This window comes from Bufo bufo, chromosome 3, assembly GCF_905171765.1.
Source record: "Bufo bufo chromosome 3, aBufBuf1.1, whole genome shotgun sequence".
In the NCBI taxonomy this organism is placed as follows: Eukaryota; Metazoa; Chordata; class Amphibia; order Anura; family Bufonidae; genus Bufo; species Bufo bufo.
The window spans coordinates 544,959,684-544,973,006 of NC_053391.1; the positions used below are offsets into that span (position 1 = coordinate 544,959,684).

Sequence of the window (13,323 nt, forward strand, 5' to 3'; positions counted from 1 at the left end):
GGCCATAACAGAAGGCAGTTTGTTTACAGAAGGGCTGGAGAGCAATACAATAATGAGTGTCTGCAGGCAACAGTGATGCATGGTGGAGGTTCATTGCAAGTCTGGGGCTGCATTTTGCAAATAGATTTGGGGATTTGGTCAGGAATGGATTAATGGTGTCCTCAATACAAAGAAATTCAGGCAGATATTATCCATCATGCAGTACCATCATGGAGGTGTTTCATTTGATCCAAATGTATTCTGCAGCAGGAAAACAACTTCAAACTTACAGCTAATGTCACTTAGAAGTATTTTCAATGTAAAGAAGAACAAGGAGTCCTGGAAGTGATGATATGGCCCCCACAGAGCCCTGATCTCAACATCATGCAGTTTGTCTGGGATTAAAAAAAAGAGTCGGAATGATTTCAGCAAGCCTACATGGAAGATATGTGGTTTGTTTTCCAAGACATTCAGGACAAACTGTGTGCAGGTGCACCTAGAAGAATTTATGCTGTTTTGAAGGCAAAGGGCGGTCATACCAAATATTGATTTGATTTCTATATCTATTTTATGCATTCACTTTGCATTTTGTTAATTGATAAAAATAAACTATTAACACTTCTATTTTTTTTTCAAAAGCATTCTTACATTGCAGCATGTTTTCCACATCTGCCTAAAACATTTGCACAGTATCATATACACATACCTACTGCACTGTTTGTATAGACAGTGCAGCAGGGTGAATCTGATTAGCTTCAAATTGCTCTCAGTATTTAATAGGCTTGATACTGCTTATTGAAATACACATAGTCAGACACCTATCTACAACTATGATGACTAATTTATTTTATTACTACCTGATGATGAGATGAAATTTAGCGACATTACACCAGTTTTGATAAATCTCCCCCAATATGTTTACAATAAAACATCATTTAAATAACACGCCATTTACAGATACATTTGTTTTTAAAGGGAACCTTTCACCATGAAAATGCAAAGTAATTTACAGGCAGCATGTTATAGATCAGGAGGAGCTGTACTGATTGATGTATAGTGTTTTTTTTTAAAAGATTCAGTCAGTATAATTTGTACACTGCCTGTCCCAAAAGTCGCCAACTGGATTTAACTAAGCAAAAAGTTATGAGCCTCCTATTGGATAATTACTGCATGGGCGATTATATTTGAGCTGGCAATAAGTTATTTAACCCCAACTGGTGCAATGAGTTGCTTCTCATTTCTTAAACAACCATGTCGAAAGACACATCTTGTGGTCGTGGAAAAGATGTTAGTCTGTTTGAGAAGGGTCAAATCATTGGCATGCATCAAGCAGAGAAAACATCTAAGGAGATTGCAGAAACTACTAAAATTGGGTTAAGAACTGTCTAGTAGAACTGAGGGCTATGTTTAATAGTGAAAGTAAGACCATTTCCACACGCACAATGCAAAGGGAACTCAAGGGATTGGGACTGAACATCTGTGTAGCCGTAAGAAAACCACCAATCAGTGAGGCAAACCAGAAAAAAAGGCTTCAATTTGCTAGAGAGCATAAAGATTGGACTCTTGAGCAATGGAAGAAGGTCATGTGGTCTGATGAGTCCAGATTTACACTGTTCCAGAGTGATGGGCGCATCAGGGTAAGAAGAGAGGCAGATAAAGTGATGCACCCATCATGCCTAGTGCCTACTGTACAAGCCTGTGGGGGCAGTGCTATGATCTGGGGTTGCTGCAGTTGGTCAGGTCTAGGTTCAGCAACAGTATGTGCTCCAAGAATGAGGTCAGCTGACTACCTGAACATACTGAATGACTAGGTTATTCCATCAATGGATTTTTTTTTCCCTGATGGCATGGGCATATTCCAAGATGACAATGCCAGGATTCATCGGGCTCAAATTGTGTAAGAGAGGTTCAGGGAGCATGAGACATAATTTTCACACATGGATTGGCCACCACAGAGTCCAGACCTTAACTCCCTTTGAGAATCTTTGAGATGTGCTAGAGAAGGCTTTGCGCAGCAGTAAGACTCTACCATCATCAATGCAAGATCTTGGTAAAAAATGAATGCAACACTGCATGGAAATAAATCTTGTGACATTGCAGAAGCTTATCGAAACAATGCCACAGCGAATGCGTGCCATAATCAAAGCTAAAGGCTTTTTTTTTGGTGGCGACTTTTTTTTTTGGACAGGCAGTGTATTTCATTCATTTAAATTCCTGTTCATTCTGGGCTTTGAAGTCAAGAGACGTTCCTATCAATGATTGACTTCCCTCTATGACTGTGTATACACAATCTGCTCAGCTCCTCTTGCTTTGTAAGATGCTGCAGATCAAAAACCACATGGATAGATAGATCTCAACTACATGGACTTATTCATTTCTTACTTATGTAACCTGAATTGCATTGGACTTAGATTTAAAGTATATAATACATATCACAAACAGTGATGGCCAGTTCGCAGTGTTTCCAGCGAACACTAGTGTTGATCACGAATATTTGAATTGCGAATTTTAATCGCAAATATCGGCACTTCGAGAATTCACGAATATTTAGAATATCGCAAAATATATTCGTAATCGCGAATATTAGAATTTTATGCCAATTTTCGCAATCAAGAAAATAATGCCTGGAGATCATGAATTCGCGAATTCTCGAATATATGGCGAATATTCGCCCAAATATTCGCGAAATATTGCGAATTCGAATATTGCCCCTGCCGCTCATCACTTGCGAACACATGCGGGCTGCCATCTTGACTCACAAGTCCGGCGATGCACAGGTAAGCCCTTACCTGTGCCTGTGGCGGGAGCCGGTCTGAAACAAATGCGGTCACAGGGAGCAGGCAGTTCCGAGAACAACCCGATGAAGGCCGCTGGCGGCTATTCTCGGAACTGCCTGCTCCCGGTGACCGCATTTGATTTCAGACTGGCTTGCGGCACAGGCACAGGTAAGGGCTTACCTGTGCATCGCCGGACTTGTGAGTCAAGATGGCAGCACGCATGTTTTCGCTGGCGAACACTGCGAACTGGCCATCACTGATACATTAATTCTAGTCTTACCTGCTTGTGTTGAGGCATTTTAATTTCCTGTAATCTATTTTGTTCCTCAATTTTGTGCTGTAGATTTGTAAAGGAATTATGAATTACTGAAAAACCAAGAGCTCATGCTATATCAGTGCAAATGTAATTGTATTAATGAATAATTGTGAATATAGTTTTACAGGTTAAAGGAGATCTGTCACCTCTTCCAACATCTGCAGCTTTCTTTACTTTGGTCTAGCAACCACTCTACATATTTGATATTTTTTTTCTAGGCCCCACCCATTAGTTTCCATGTACTGATGAGGAGTGAACCTGAGCACTCAATCTGTGGAGTGGTGGCTACACCCACGTAAAAAGAGCTGCAGTTGTTGGAGAAACTCTGTTTAAGGGCTCATGCACACGACTGTATGTATTTTGCGATCCGCAAAAAATACGGATGACATCCATGTGCATTACGTATTTTGCGGAACAGAACAGCTGGCCCCTAATAGAACAGTACTATCCTTGTCCGTGATGCGGGCAATAATAGGACATGTTCTATTTTTTTGCAGAATGGAAATACGGACATACGGAAACGGAATGCATACGGAGTAACTTCAATTTTTTTTGCGGACCCATTGAAATGAATGGTTCCGCATACGTTCCGCAAAAAAAACCAGAACGGACACGGTAAGAAAATACGTTCGTGTGCATGAGCCCTAAGTGCTTGTTCACATGACCGTGTGCAGCCCATGCTGTGGACTGCAAATTGCGGTCCGCAATGCACATGCACCGACTGTGGGCCAGCCGCATGCGGATCGCAGACCCATTCACTTGAATGGGTCTGTGATCTGTCCGTTCCGCAAAAAGATAGAGCAAGTTCTATCTTTTTGCAGTGCGGAGGCACAGAACGGAACCCCAGGAAGCACTCCGTAGTGCATCCATAGTGTTTTGTTCCGTGCTTCCGTTCCACATCTCTGGATTTGCGGACCCATTGAAGTGAATGGGTCCGTATCCGTGATGCGGAATGCACACGGAACGGTGCCTGTGTATTGTGGATCCGCAAATGTGGTCCACAATACGGCGACGGGCAACACACACGTTCGTGTGAATGAGCCTGCTTCACATAGCTGTATAACGGCTTGTTTTTAGCATGCTTTTGTTTTTAGCATACTAAAGGAACTATTTAATATTCCATACAATGTATTGGGAAGTTGGAAAAAAAATACTTTATTCATTTGGTGGAGTATAACCCCCCCCCCCACACACACAATTCTGCCATTGGTTTATGGGCTTCATATTTACAGCGTTCACTTCACTGGACGGTAAAAATGATGTTACCTTTTTTCTGTTTGTCAGCATAAATTTTTGTTATGTGTTCCTTCTGATATCCGCCATACAGTACAGACCAAAAGTTTGGACACACCTTCTCATTCAAAGAGTTTTCTTTATTTTCATGACTATGAAAATTGTAGATTCACACTGAAGGCATCAAAACTATGAATTAACACATGTGGAATTATATACATAACAAACAAGTGTGAAACAACTGAAAATATGTCATATTCTAGGTTCTTCAAAGTAGCCACCTTTTGCTTTGATTACTGCTTTGCACACTCTTGGCATTCTCTTGATGAGCTTCAAGAGGTAGTCCCCTGAAATGGTTTTCACTTCACAGGTGTGCCCTGTCAGGTTTAATAAGTGGTATTTCTTGCCTTATAAATGGGGTTGGGACCATCAGTTGCGTTGAGGAGAAGTCAGGTGGATACACAGCTGATAGTCCTACTGAATAGACTGTTAGAATTTGTATTATGGCAAGAAAAAAGCAGCTACAGTAGGTGAACCCGATTTTGTGTCAATCTCGCCGTATTTCTCGGCGAGATTGAGCACATACGAGCCCCATCGCGGGAGCCAGCGCCGAGCTGGCTTGCCGCGATGGAGAGCAAGCGCGTCATAGAAGAGGCGGGAGATCCGACTTGGATTCCCGCCAATTCTACACGTGTGCGGCGTTTGTTATGAATCCTGAGGGGGAAGTCCCCGCCGGATTTTAAATAAAAATCCGGCCTGGGTCCCGCCCTCAGGAGCATACCGGGCCCTTAGGTCTGTTATGGGTTGTAAGGAGAGCCCCCCCTACGCCGAAAAAAACGGCGTAGGGGGTCCCCCTACAATCCATACCAGCCCCGTATCCAAAGCACGCTACCCGGCCAGCCAGGAAGGGAGTGGGGACGAGCGAGCGCCCCCCCCCCCTCCTGAGCCGTACCAGGCTGCATGCCCTCAACATGGGGGGTTGGGTGCTCTGGGGCAGGGGGCGCACTGCGGCCCCCCCACCTCAGAGCACCCTGTCCCCATGTTGATGAGGACAGGGCCCCTTCCCGACAACCCTGGCCGTTGGTTGTCGGGGTATGCGGGCGGGAGGCTTAACGGAATCTGGGAGCCCCCTTTAATAAGGGGGGCCCCCAGATACCGGCCCCCCACCCTAAGTGAATGAGTATGGGGTACATCGTACCCCTACCCATTCACCTGCAAGAAAAGTGGTAAAAACACAAATAAACCACACAGTGTATTAAAATATTTTATTTTTCTGCTCCGGAGGCCGCCCCCTGTCTTCTTTATTAGCTCTTTTACCAGGGGGGGCTCTTCTTCTTCCGATATCCCGACGGGTCTTCTCCGCTATCCGGGGGGGGTCTTCTCAACTCTCCGGGGTTCTCCTTCTGTCTTCTCCTTCTGTCTTGTTGTCTCCTTCTGTCTTCTGTCTCCGGGGGGGGCTCTTCTTCTTCCGATATCCCGACGGGTCTTCTCCGCTATCCGGGGGGGTCTTCTCAACTCTTCGGGGTTCTCCTTCTGTCTTCTCCTTCTGTTCTTCTTCTTTCTTCTCCTTCCTTCTTGTTGTCTCGGCGCACCCCGGTTCTTCGTCTCGCGAGACTCGGCGCACCCCGATTCTTCTCTCTGTTGTTGACTCGGCGCACCCCGGTTCTTCGTCTCGCGAGACTCGGCGCACCCCGATTCTTCGTCTCGCGAGAACCGGGGTGCGCCGAGTCAACAACAGAGAGAAGAATCGGGGTGCGCCGAGTCTCGCGAGACGAAGAACCGGGGTGCGCCGAGACAACAAGAAGGAAGGAGAAGACAGAAGAAGAACAGAAGGAGAAGACAGAAGGAGAACCCCGAAGAGTTGAGAAGACCCCCCCGGATAGCGGAGAAGACCCGTCGGGATATCGGAAGAAGAAGAGCCCCCCCCAGAGACAGAAGACAGAAGGAGACAACAAGACAGAAGGAGAAGACAGAAGGAGAACCCCGGAGAGTTGAGAAGACCCCCCCGGATAGCGGAGAAGACCCGTCGGGATATCGGAAGAAGAAGAGCCCCCCCCGGAGACAGAAGACAGAAGGAGACAACAAGACAGAAGGAGAAGACAGAAGGAGAACCCCGGAGAGTTGAGAAGACCCCCCCCGGATAGCGGAGAAGACCCGTCGGGATATCGGAAGAAGAAGAGCCCCCCCTGGTAAAAGAGCTAATAAAGAAGACAGGGGGCGGCCTCCGGAGCAGAAAAATAAAATATTTTAATACACTGTGTGGTTTATTTGTGTTTTTACCACTTTTCTTGCAGGTGAATGGGTAGGGGTACGATGTACCCCATACTCATTCACTTAGGGTGGGGGGCCGGTATCTGGGGGCCCCCCTTATTAAAGGGGGCTCCCAGATTCCGTTAAGCCTCCCGCCCGCATACCCCGACAACCAACGGCCAGGGTTGTCGGGAAGGGGCCCTGTCCTCATCAACATGGGGACAGGGTGCTCTGAGGTGGGGGGGCCGCAGTGCGCCCCCTGCCCCAGAGCACCCAACCCCCCATGTTGAGGGCATGCAGCCTGGTACGGCTCAGGAGGGGGGGGGGCGCTCGCTCGTCCCCACTCCCTTCCTGGCTGGCCGGGTAGCGTGCTTTGGATACGGGTCTGGTATGGATTGTAGGGGGACCCCCTACGCCGTTTTTTTCGGCGTAGGGGGGGCTCTCCTTACAACCCATAACAGACCTAAGGGCCCGGTATGCTCCTGAGGGCGGGACCCAGGCCGGATTTTTATTTAAAATCCGGCGGGGACTTCCCCCTCAGGATTCATAACAAACGCCGCACACGTGTAGAATTGGCGGGAATCCAAGTCGGATCTCCCGCCTCTTCTATGACGCGCTTGCTGGGATGTGCTGTCGCTATCCCAGTGAGTGCGAGATCTCGGCACCACGTCGCCGAGTATCAGCGCGACGCTGTCGTGCTGAAAACACAATGTCACAAACACCTACTGTAAGTAAAGAAAAACGAGTGGCCATCATTACTTTAAGAAATGAAGGTCAGTCAGTCAGCCGAAAAATTGGGAAAACTTTGAAAGTAAGGGCTATTTGACCATGAAGGAGAGTGATGGGGTGCTGCGCCAGATGACCTGGCCTCCACAGCCACCGGACCTGAACCCAATCGAGATAGTTTGGGGTGAGCTGGACCGCAGAGTGAAGGCAAAAGGGCCAACAAGTGCTAAGCATCTCTGGGAACTCCTTCAAGACTGTTGGAAGACCATTTCAGGTGACTACCTCTTGAAGCTCATCAAGAGAATGCCAAGAGATGCCAAGAGTGTGCAAAGCAGTAATGAAAGCAAAAGGTGGCTACTTTGAAGAACCTAGAATATGACATATTTTTAGTTGTTTCACACTTGTTTGTTATGTATATAATTCCACATGTGTTAATTTATAGTTTTGATGCCTTCATAGTCATGAAAATAAAGAAAACTCTTTGAATGAGAAGGTGTGTCCAAACTTTTGGTCTGTACTGTACATGTATGGTGGGTGTCGGGTCTTTAAGGATGGTGCTCTCTCATGAGTTGAGTGGGCTGATACAGTTCCTATAATTCAATCTACATTAAGCCTCCAGTTATTCAGATACAGTCTTCACACACTGCACTTACTCTGCTCTGAGTCCTATCTAATGGCAGCAAGTGGTAGAGCACTGACACACTGACATAGAGCTTCTGTCCCCTAAGGGTACTTTCGCACTAGCGTTAAAGTTTTCCGGCATTGAGTTCCGTCCTAGGGGCTCAATACCGGAAAAAAACGCATCAGTTTTGTCCTAATGCATTCTAAATGGAAAGTTCAGTCCCTTTTTCGGTATTTGGCCGGAGAAAATACCTCAGCATGCTGTTGTATTTTCTCTGGCCAAAACTCCGGAACACTTGCCTGATTGCTGGATCCGGCATTAATTTCCATTGAAATGTATTAATGCCGGATCCGGTACCAAGTGTCCCGGAAAAACAGATCCGGTTTCCCGGTCTGCGCATGTGCAGGACTTTAACTCTGTGAAAAAGATAAATACCGCATCCGATTTTCTGGATGACACCGGAGAGACGGATCCGGTATTGCAATGATCTCTGTCATGATCAAACATGATCTCTGTTTGCAAACGGATTTCCGGATCCGGCAGGCAGTTCCGGCAACGAAACTGCCTGCCGGATTCTTCTAACGCTAGTGTGAAAGTACCCTAACTCACACTGTAGAGTCTCACTGTATTCCTATACACTATTCCTATGTGTTGCAGCTTTGGCCTGTTTCCTCTGCCTCCTGCTTGTGATGAGTTTTACTTGTCAGCTCTTACAAGTAGGAGGGTAAGTAGAGCAGTGTGAAGCTGCATCTCATAGAAATACACTGAAGATTTGACTCACAGCATGCACAGATAGTACAGATAGCTAGTGTGAGTTAGGGGAGTTTTATAACTCATTGTACTGACACTGCACATGAGAGCAAATTCTGGACAGGTAGTCAGACTGTGGACCACATGACATAGCTGCACATAATAAAATAGTTCAAATTGTATGGATTACACTGTTGGTATATTGCTGGTGAATTACTATTAGGCTAGTTTCACACTAGCGCAAAAATATTCCATCAGGCTGTTCTGGTAGAGAAACAGCCTGCCTATAATGGAACCCCGCATAGATCCAGCCTGTTTCCAGCATTAGTGCCAGAATTTGGCCAGGCAAAAACTGTTGCTTGCAGTGGTATTTGTCCGGGCGAATCTCGAAACTAATAATGAAAACAGGCCAGATGCCCACTGGGTCCCATTATAGTCAATGGGGCCTGGAAGTGCTACGGCACTTTCTAGCTATGCTGGATGTGATGAACCACAGTATGCCGTTCCCCTACCAGAACAGCCTTTCAGAACATTTTAGCGCTAGTGTGAAACTAGCCTTATACGTCCAAAAAATGGCCAGAGTACTTAGTTAAGCTTTATTTAAATAAATACAGAAAATTCCTTCAAATGGCTCTCAGTACTTAATAGGCTAGATATACAATTATGATGACTGTGTTATTTTATTACTACCTGATGATGAGATGAATTTTAGTGAAATTTAGTAACAATAAGGCTCTCTTAGCCTTATTGTAATGTAATAAAGCTATTTCTGGGCAAAAGTATTTCTTTATGTATGGTTTACTGGAATTGTTTTAAATTGATAATTCTTCATATGCTGATTTAATTGACATGCACCATTTTTGAAATACATATTCTATTTTCATGATTCAATTACAATTTCCATATGTAGTTCCATAGTACTGTATATTTAAATAACCTGTTTATGTGCTTGGCTGGTACCAAATCCAATAGTACTCATTTTGGAAAACAGAATGACTGTTCATTATTACCATATGACTGCTGTTATGTGGTCCATGTAGATATGTAAAATACAAAATCAACATACCGTTAAGAGTGAATCTTTAAGTGCTTGCTGTAACATCAAGTCGTCCTCATCTTGTTCCTGATTAACAGCCTGCAGGATAAATACTTTATAGTTTATTACTTGGGTGACATAATAAATCAAGTAGAAGAAAAGGTAAAATAATTACTCCGTTTGGCTCCCATTCATCCTCACTCTCCATTTCTCTCATCTTCTGCATTGTCCGCTCTTGTTTAACAGCCTGGTCCTCGATCTTTCCCTGGGGGAAGAATAATTAATAATGGGTGACATTACTAAATATGTAGCTAAAGTCAGGCTTCTTTCAGACCTGCGGCTGGGTGTTTCAACCAGCAGATCCGGCAGACAATGTGTGCCGTGGCCAATAACGAATGAGGCATCTAAGTGGTTGATAGATGGAGGGGACTTCCTCTGTATTCCCCCAACGACACGACTGCCATGGCAGTTTGAGACCTAATAATGGCCTCCAGGTCTGTCTTCTACAGAAGTTCATTGGACCCTGCCCAGGGTCTTAAAGCTAAGATGTCTCTGTAAACTGCCAGGTAATACTACATTCCATACAAAAGTATTTCAGTGTTTTATACCAGCAATAAGAATATGGATGTTCAAGCTCCCTAGTAGCGCTGAAAACATTTCAAGTAAAAAATGGCATTTTTTTCCAATAACAAATTCAAATGACAACATTTATATCAGAAAAGATGTTCAACCTGAATCTTTCGTTCATCGAGATCTGACATGTAAGTGTCCCTTTTTTCGAGCAGTGTATTCAGATATGCTCACCAAATATAAATCAACCTTTTTTTTCTTTCTTTCTCTCATGTCGAAGAATTGCAAAAAAAAAAACCCTGCACTGTTTACTAAGAATACTACCTGAAGCCTGAAACTATGTGTAAATAAAACTGATCAATGTGGCTGTTTAACATGTGATATTTCAGCAGTTTTATTGTTGCAAAGGTTGCACCATGTTTTATTCATTTCACAAAGAAAAATCTATTCTATTTTGTGGATCAATGAAAGGGAAATGTCTTAGTGGAACTAAGTATTACTAGTCTGTTGCAGAATAATGCCATTAAGGAAATGTACCTAACTGCTGCAGATATACTTTTCTATTCTTTGGTTCTAGATGAACAGGTGTGACTATAAGAACGATTCTAATGAATTCACCTAGAGCTCCTGCGCTTGATTTACATGCTGTTACTTTTTTTCCCTCTCAGTTCTGTTTCAAACTTTGTTCTTTCCATTTATTTCCATTAGATTACCCCTGTTTCTTAAGGCTAAATGCACACAATCAGGATTGCCTATGGGTATTCCACGTGGATTGGCGTGCAGAAAATCTGCACCGTAGGTCATGTACATTGTATTCTATGAGAAATTGAAATTCAGTGTGAATTCCATATCACGGTTGCAGACCTATTGACTTGAATGGGTACACAATACGCAAGATACAGAGCGGAGGCATGGATTGGAAGCCCACGGAAGCGCTTCAATGGGCTTTGGGTTCCGTGCTTCAGCACCGCAAAAAATAGGACATGTCCTATCTTTTGCCGTATATTGTGGATTTCGGACCCATTCAAGTTAATGCGTCCTCGCCACAATACAGGATTCACACAGCCAGTGCCTGTGCATTGCGGACCGCTATTAGTATTCTGCAGCATGGGCACAGATGGCTTACATTCATATGGATGAGGCCTTACTGTATTAATGAGGCGTGGCATGGAAGCGATCAGCCTGCGGCACTGCTGGGGTGTTATAGAATCTAAGTTTGGTTTGGTAGCGGCCTTCAGCTCGTCTGCATTGTTGGCTCTGGTGTCTCTCATCTTTCTCTTGACAATAGAGAATCTATGGGGTTTAAATCAGGAGAGTTTGCTGCCCAATCAAGCACAGTGATACCGTGGTTATTAAACCTGGTATTGGTACTTTTGGCAGTGTGGGCAGGTGCCAAGTCCTGCTGGGAAATTAAATCAGCATCTACATAAAGCTTGTCAGCAGAAGGAAGCATGAAGTACTCTAAAATATCTTGATAGATGGCTTTGCTCAATTTGGCCTTAATAAAGCACAATGGACCAACACCAACGGATGGCATGGCTCCCCAAACCATCACTGACTGTGGACACTTCACACTGGACCTCAAGCAACTTGGATTGTGTGCATCCCCACTCTTCCTACGGACTCTGGATCTTGATTTCCAAATGAAATGCAAAATATACTTTCATCTGAAAACAGAACTTTGGACCACTGACAACAGTCCAGACCTTTTTTTCCTGAGCCCAGATAAGATGCTTCTGACATCGTCTCTGGGTCATGAGTGGCTTGACACAAGGAATGTGACAGTTGTAGCCCATGTTCTGGATACATCTGTATGTGGTGGCTCTTGAAGCACTGACTCCAGTACCAGTCCACACCTTGTGAATCTCCTCCAAATTATTGAGTGGCCTTTTCTTGAAAATACAACTCAACTTTCAATTAATATGCTTGGATACAGCACTCTGTTAACAGCCAGCTTCTTTAGCAATGACATTTTGTGGCTTACGATTCTTGCGAAAGGTGTCAATGACTGTCTTCTGGACAACCGTCAGGGTTAGCAATCTTTCCCATTATTGTGTAGTCTGCTGAACCAGAATGAGGGATCATTTAAAGGTTTAGTAAACCTTTGCAGGTGTTAGCTGATTAGAGTGTGACACCATGAGTCTACAATATTAAACTTTTTCACAATATAAAAATTTTCGGAGATACAGACTTTTTTTTTTATTATTAGCTGTAAGCCATAATCATCAGCGCTAGAAGAAATAAACGCTTGCAATAGCTCACTCTGTGTGTAATAAACCTAAATATTATGTGAGTTTCACATTTTTTATTGAATTACTTAAATAAATAACTTTATGAGGATATTGAAATGTATTGAGAAGCACCTGTATATCAAACTACTGAAACTAATGGAAAAAGTGTGTGGTATAGCGGCACTATGAATGTGTACGCTATAGCAGTAGTGCAGTAAAATGGTATGGTTGTTACATTATATTTTATAGGGGGAACAAATTAAGTTGTGTGTGTCTACTGTATGAACAAACTGAATCTTTGGCCAGGTTATAAAATGTCCAGCTATGACTGTGCCAGCCAGAAGTACCAGGGAGAGAAAGAGTTGAGATACCCTACTGCCACATTAAGCAGCATTCTAGTACAAAAGGTTGGACAACCCCTATCAGGATCAATCAAGGCTGCCTACCTTTTTTGTAAACATTCAGAAGGACAAAGACCTGTATTACAGAATCAGAACCAAATTTATATTAAACCAGAAAGAGATGAAGAAAAGTCTGGATTAGCATCTATCTGACATTTTTATTTTTTATGCTCTATTATGCTCTATTATGTATATAGTCATACCATTTTATGAGAACGTTTCAGCGCTTGTTCTGACTTCCAGTCCTCATCTTGTTCTTGATTAGTAGCCTGCAATGTAAATCAAGCACACTGTAACTTTGGTATCATTATGGGTCAATTGGAAGAAGTAAAGAAATCAGTGTATATGGCTATTTATCTATACCATCTATTTTCTCAAAGTGTGAATTGTCTTCTATTGTCTTCTATCTGCACCCATCTCCGTCTGGTGCCC

General features: G+C 43.9%; 1 protein-coding gene across 2 annotated transcripts in view; it reads right to left on the reverse strand.

The window, feature by feature from the left end:
• The window catches only part of EPSTI1 (epithelial stromal interaction 1), a 198,141-nt gene that overhangs the window by 56,238 nt on the left and 128,580 nt on the right, over positions 1 to 13,323 (reverse strand). Inside the window, exons 8-11 of one of the 2 annotated variants that reach the window (XM_040425421.1) lie at positions 13,095 to 13,160; positions 9,865 to 9,954; positions 9,720 to 9,788; positions 3,037 to 3,093 (exon numbers count right to left, since the gene is read on the reverse strand). In XM_040425421.1, coding sequence (XP_040281355.1) covers positions 3,037 to 3,093; positions 9,720 to 9,788; positions 9,865 to 9,954; positions 13,095 to 13,160 — 282 coding nt within the window. The remainder of the gene's footprint in view (positions 1 to 3,036; positions 3,094 to 9,719; positions 9,789 to 9,864; positions 9,955 to 13,094; positions 13,161 to 13,323) is intronic. The other variant, XM_040425422.1, reaches the window with a different exon arrangement.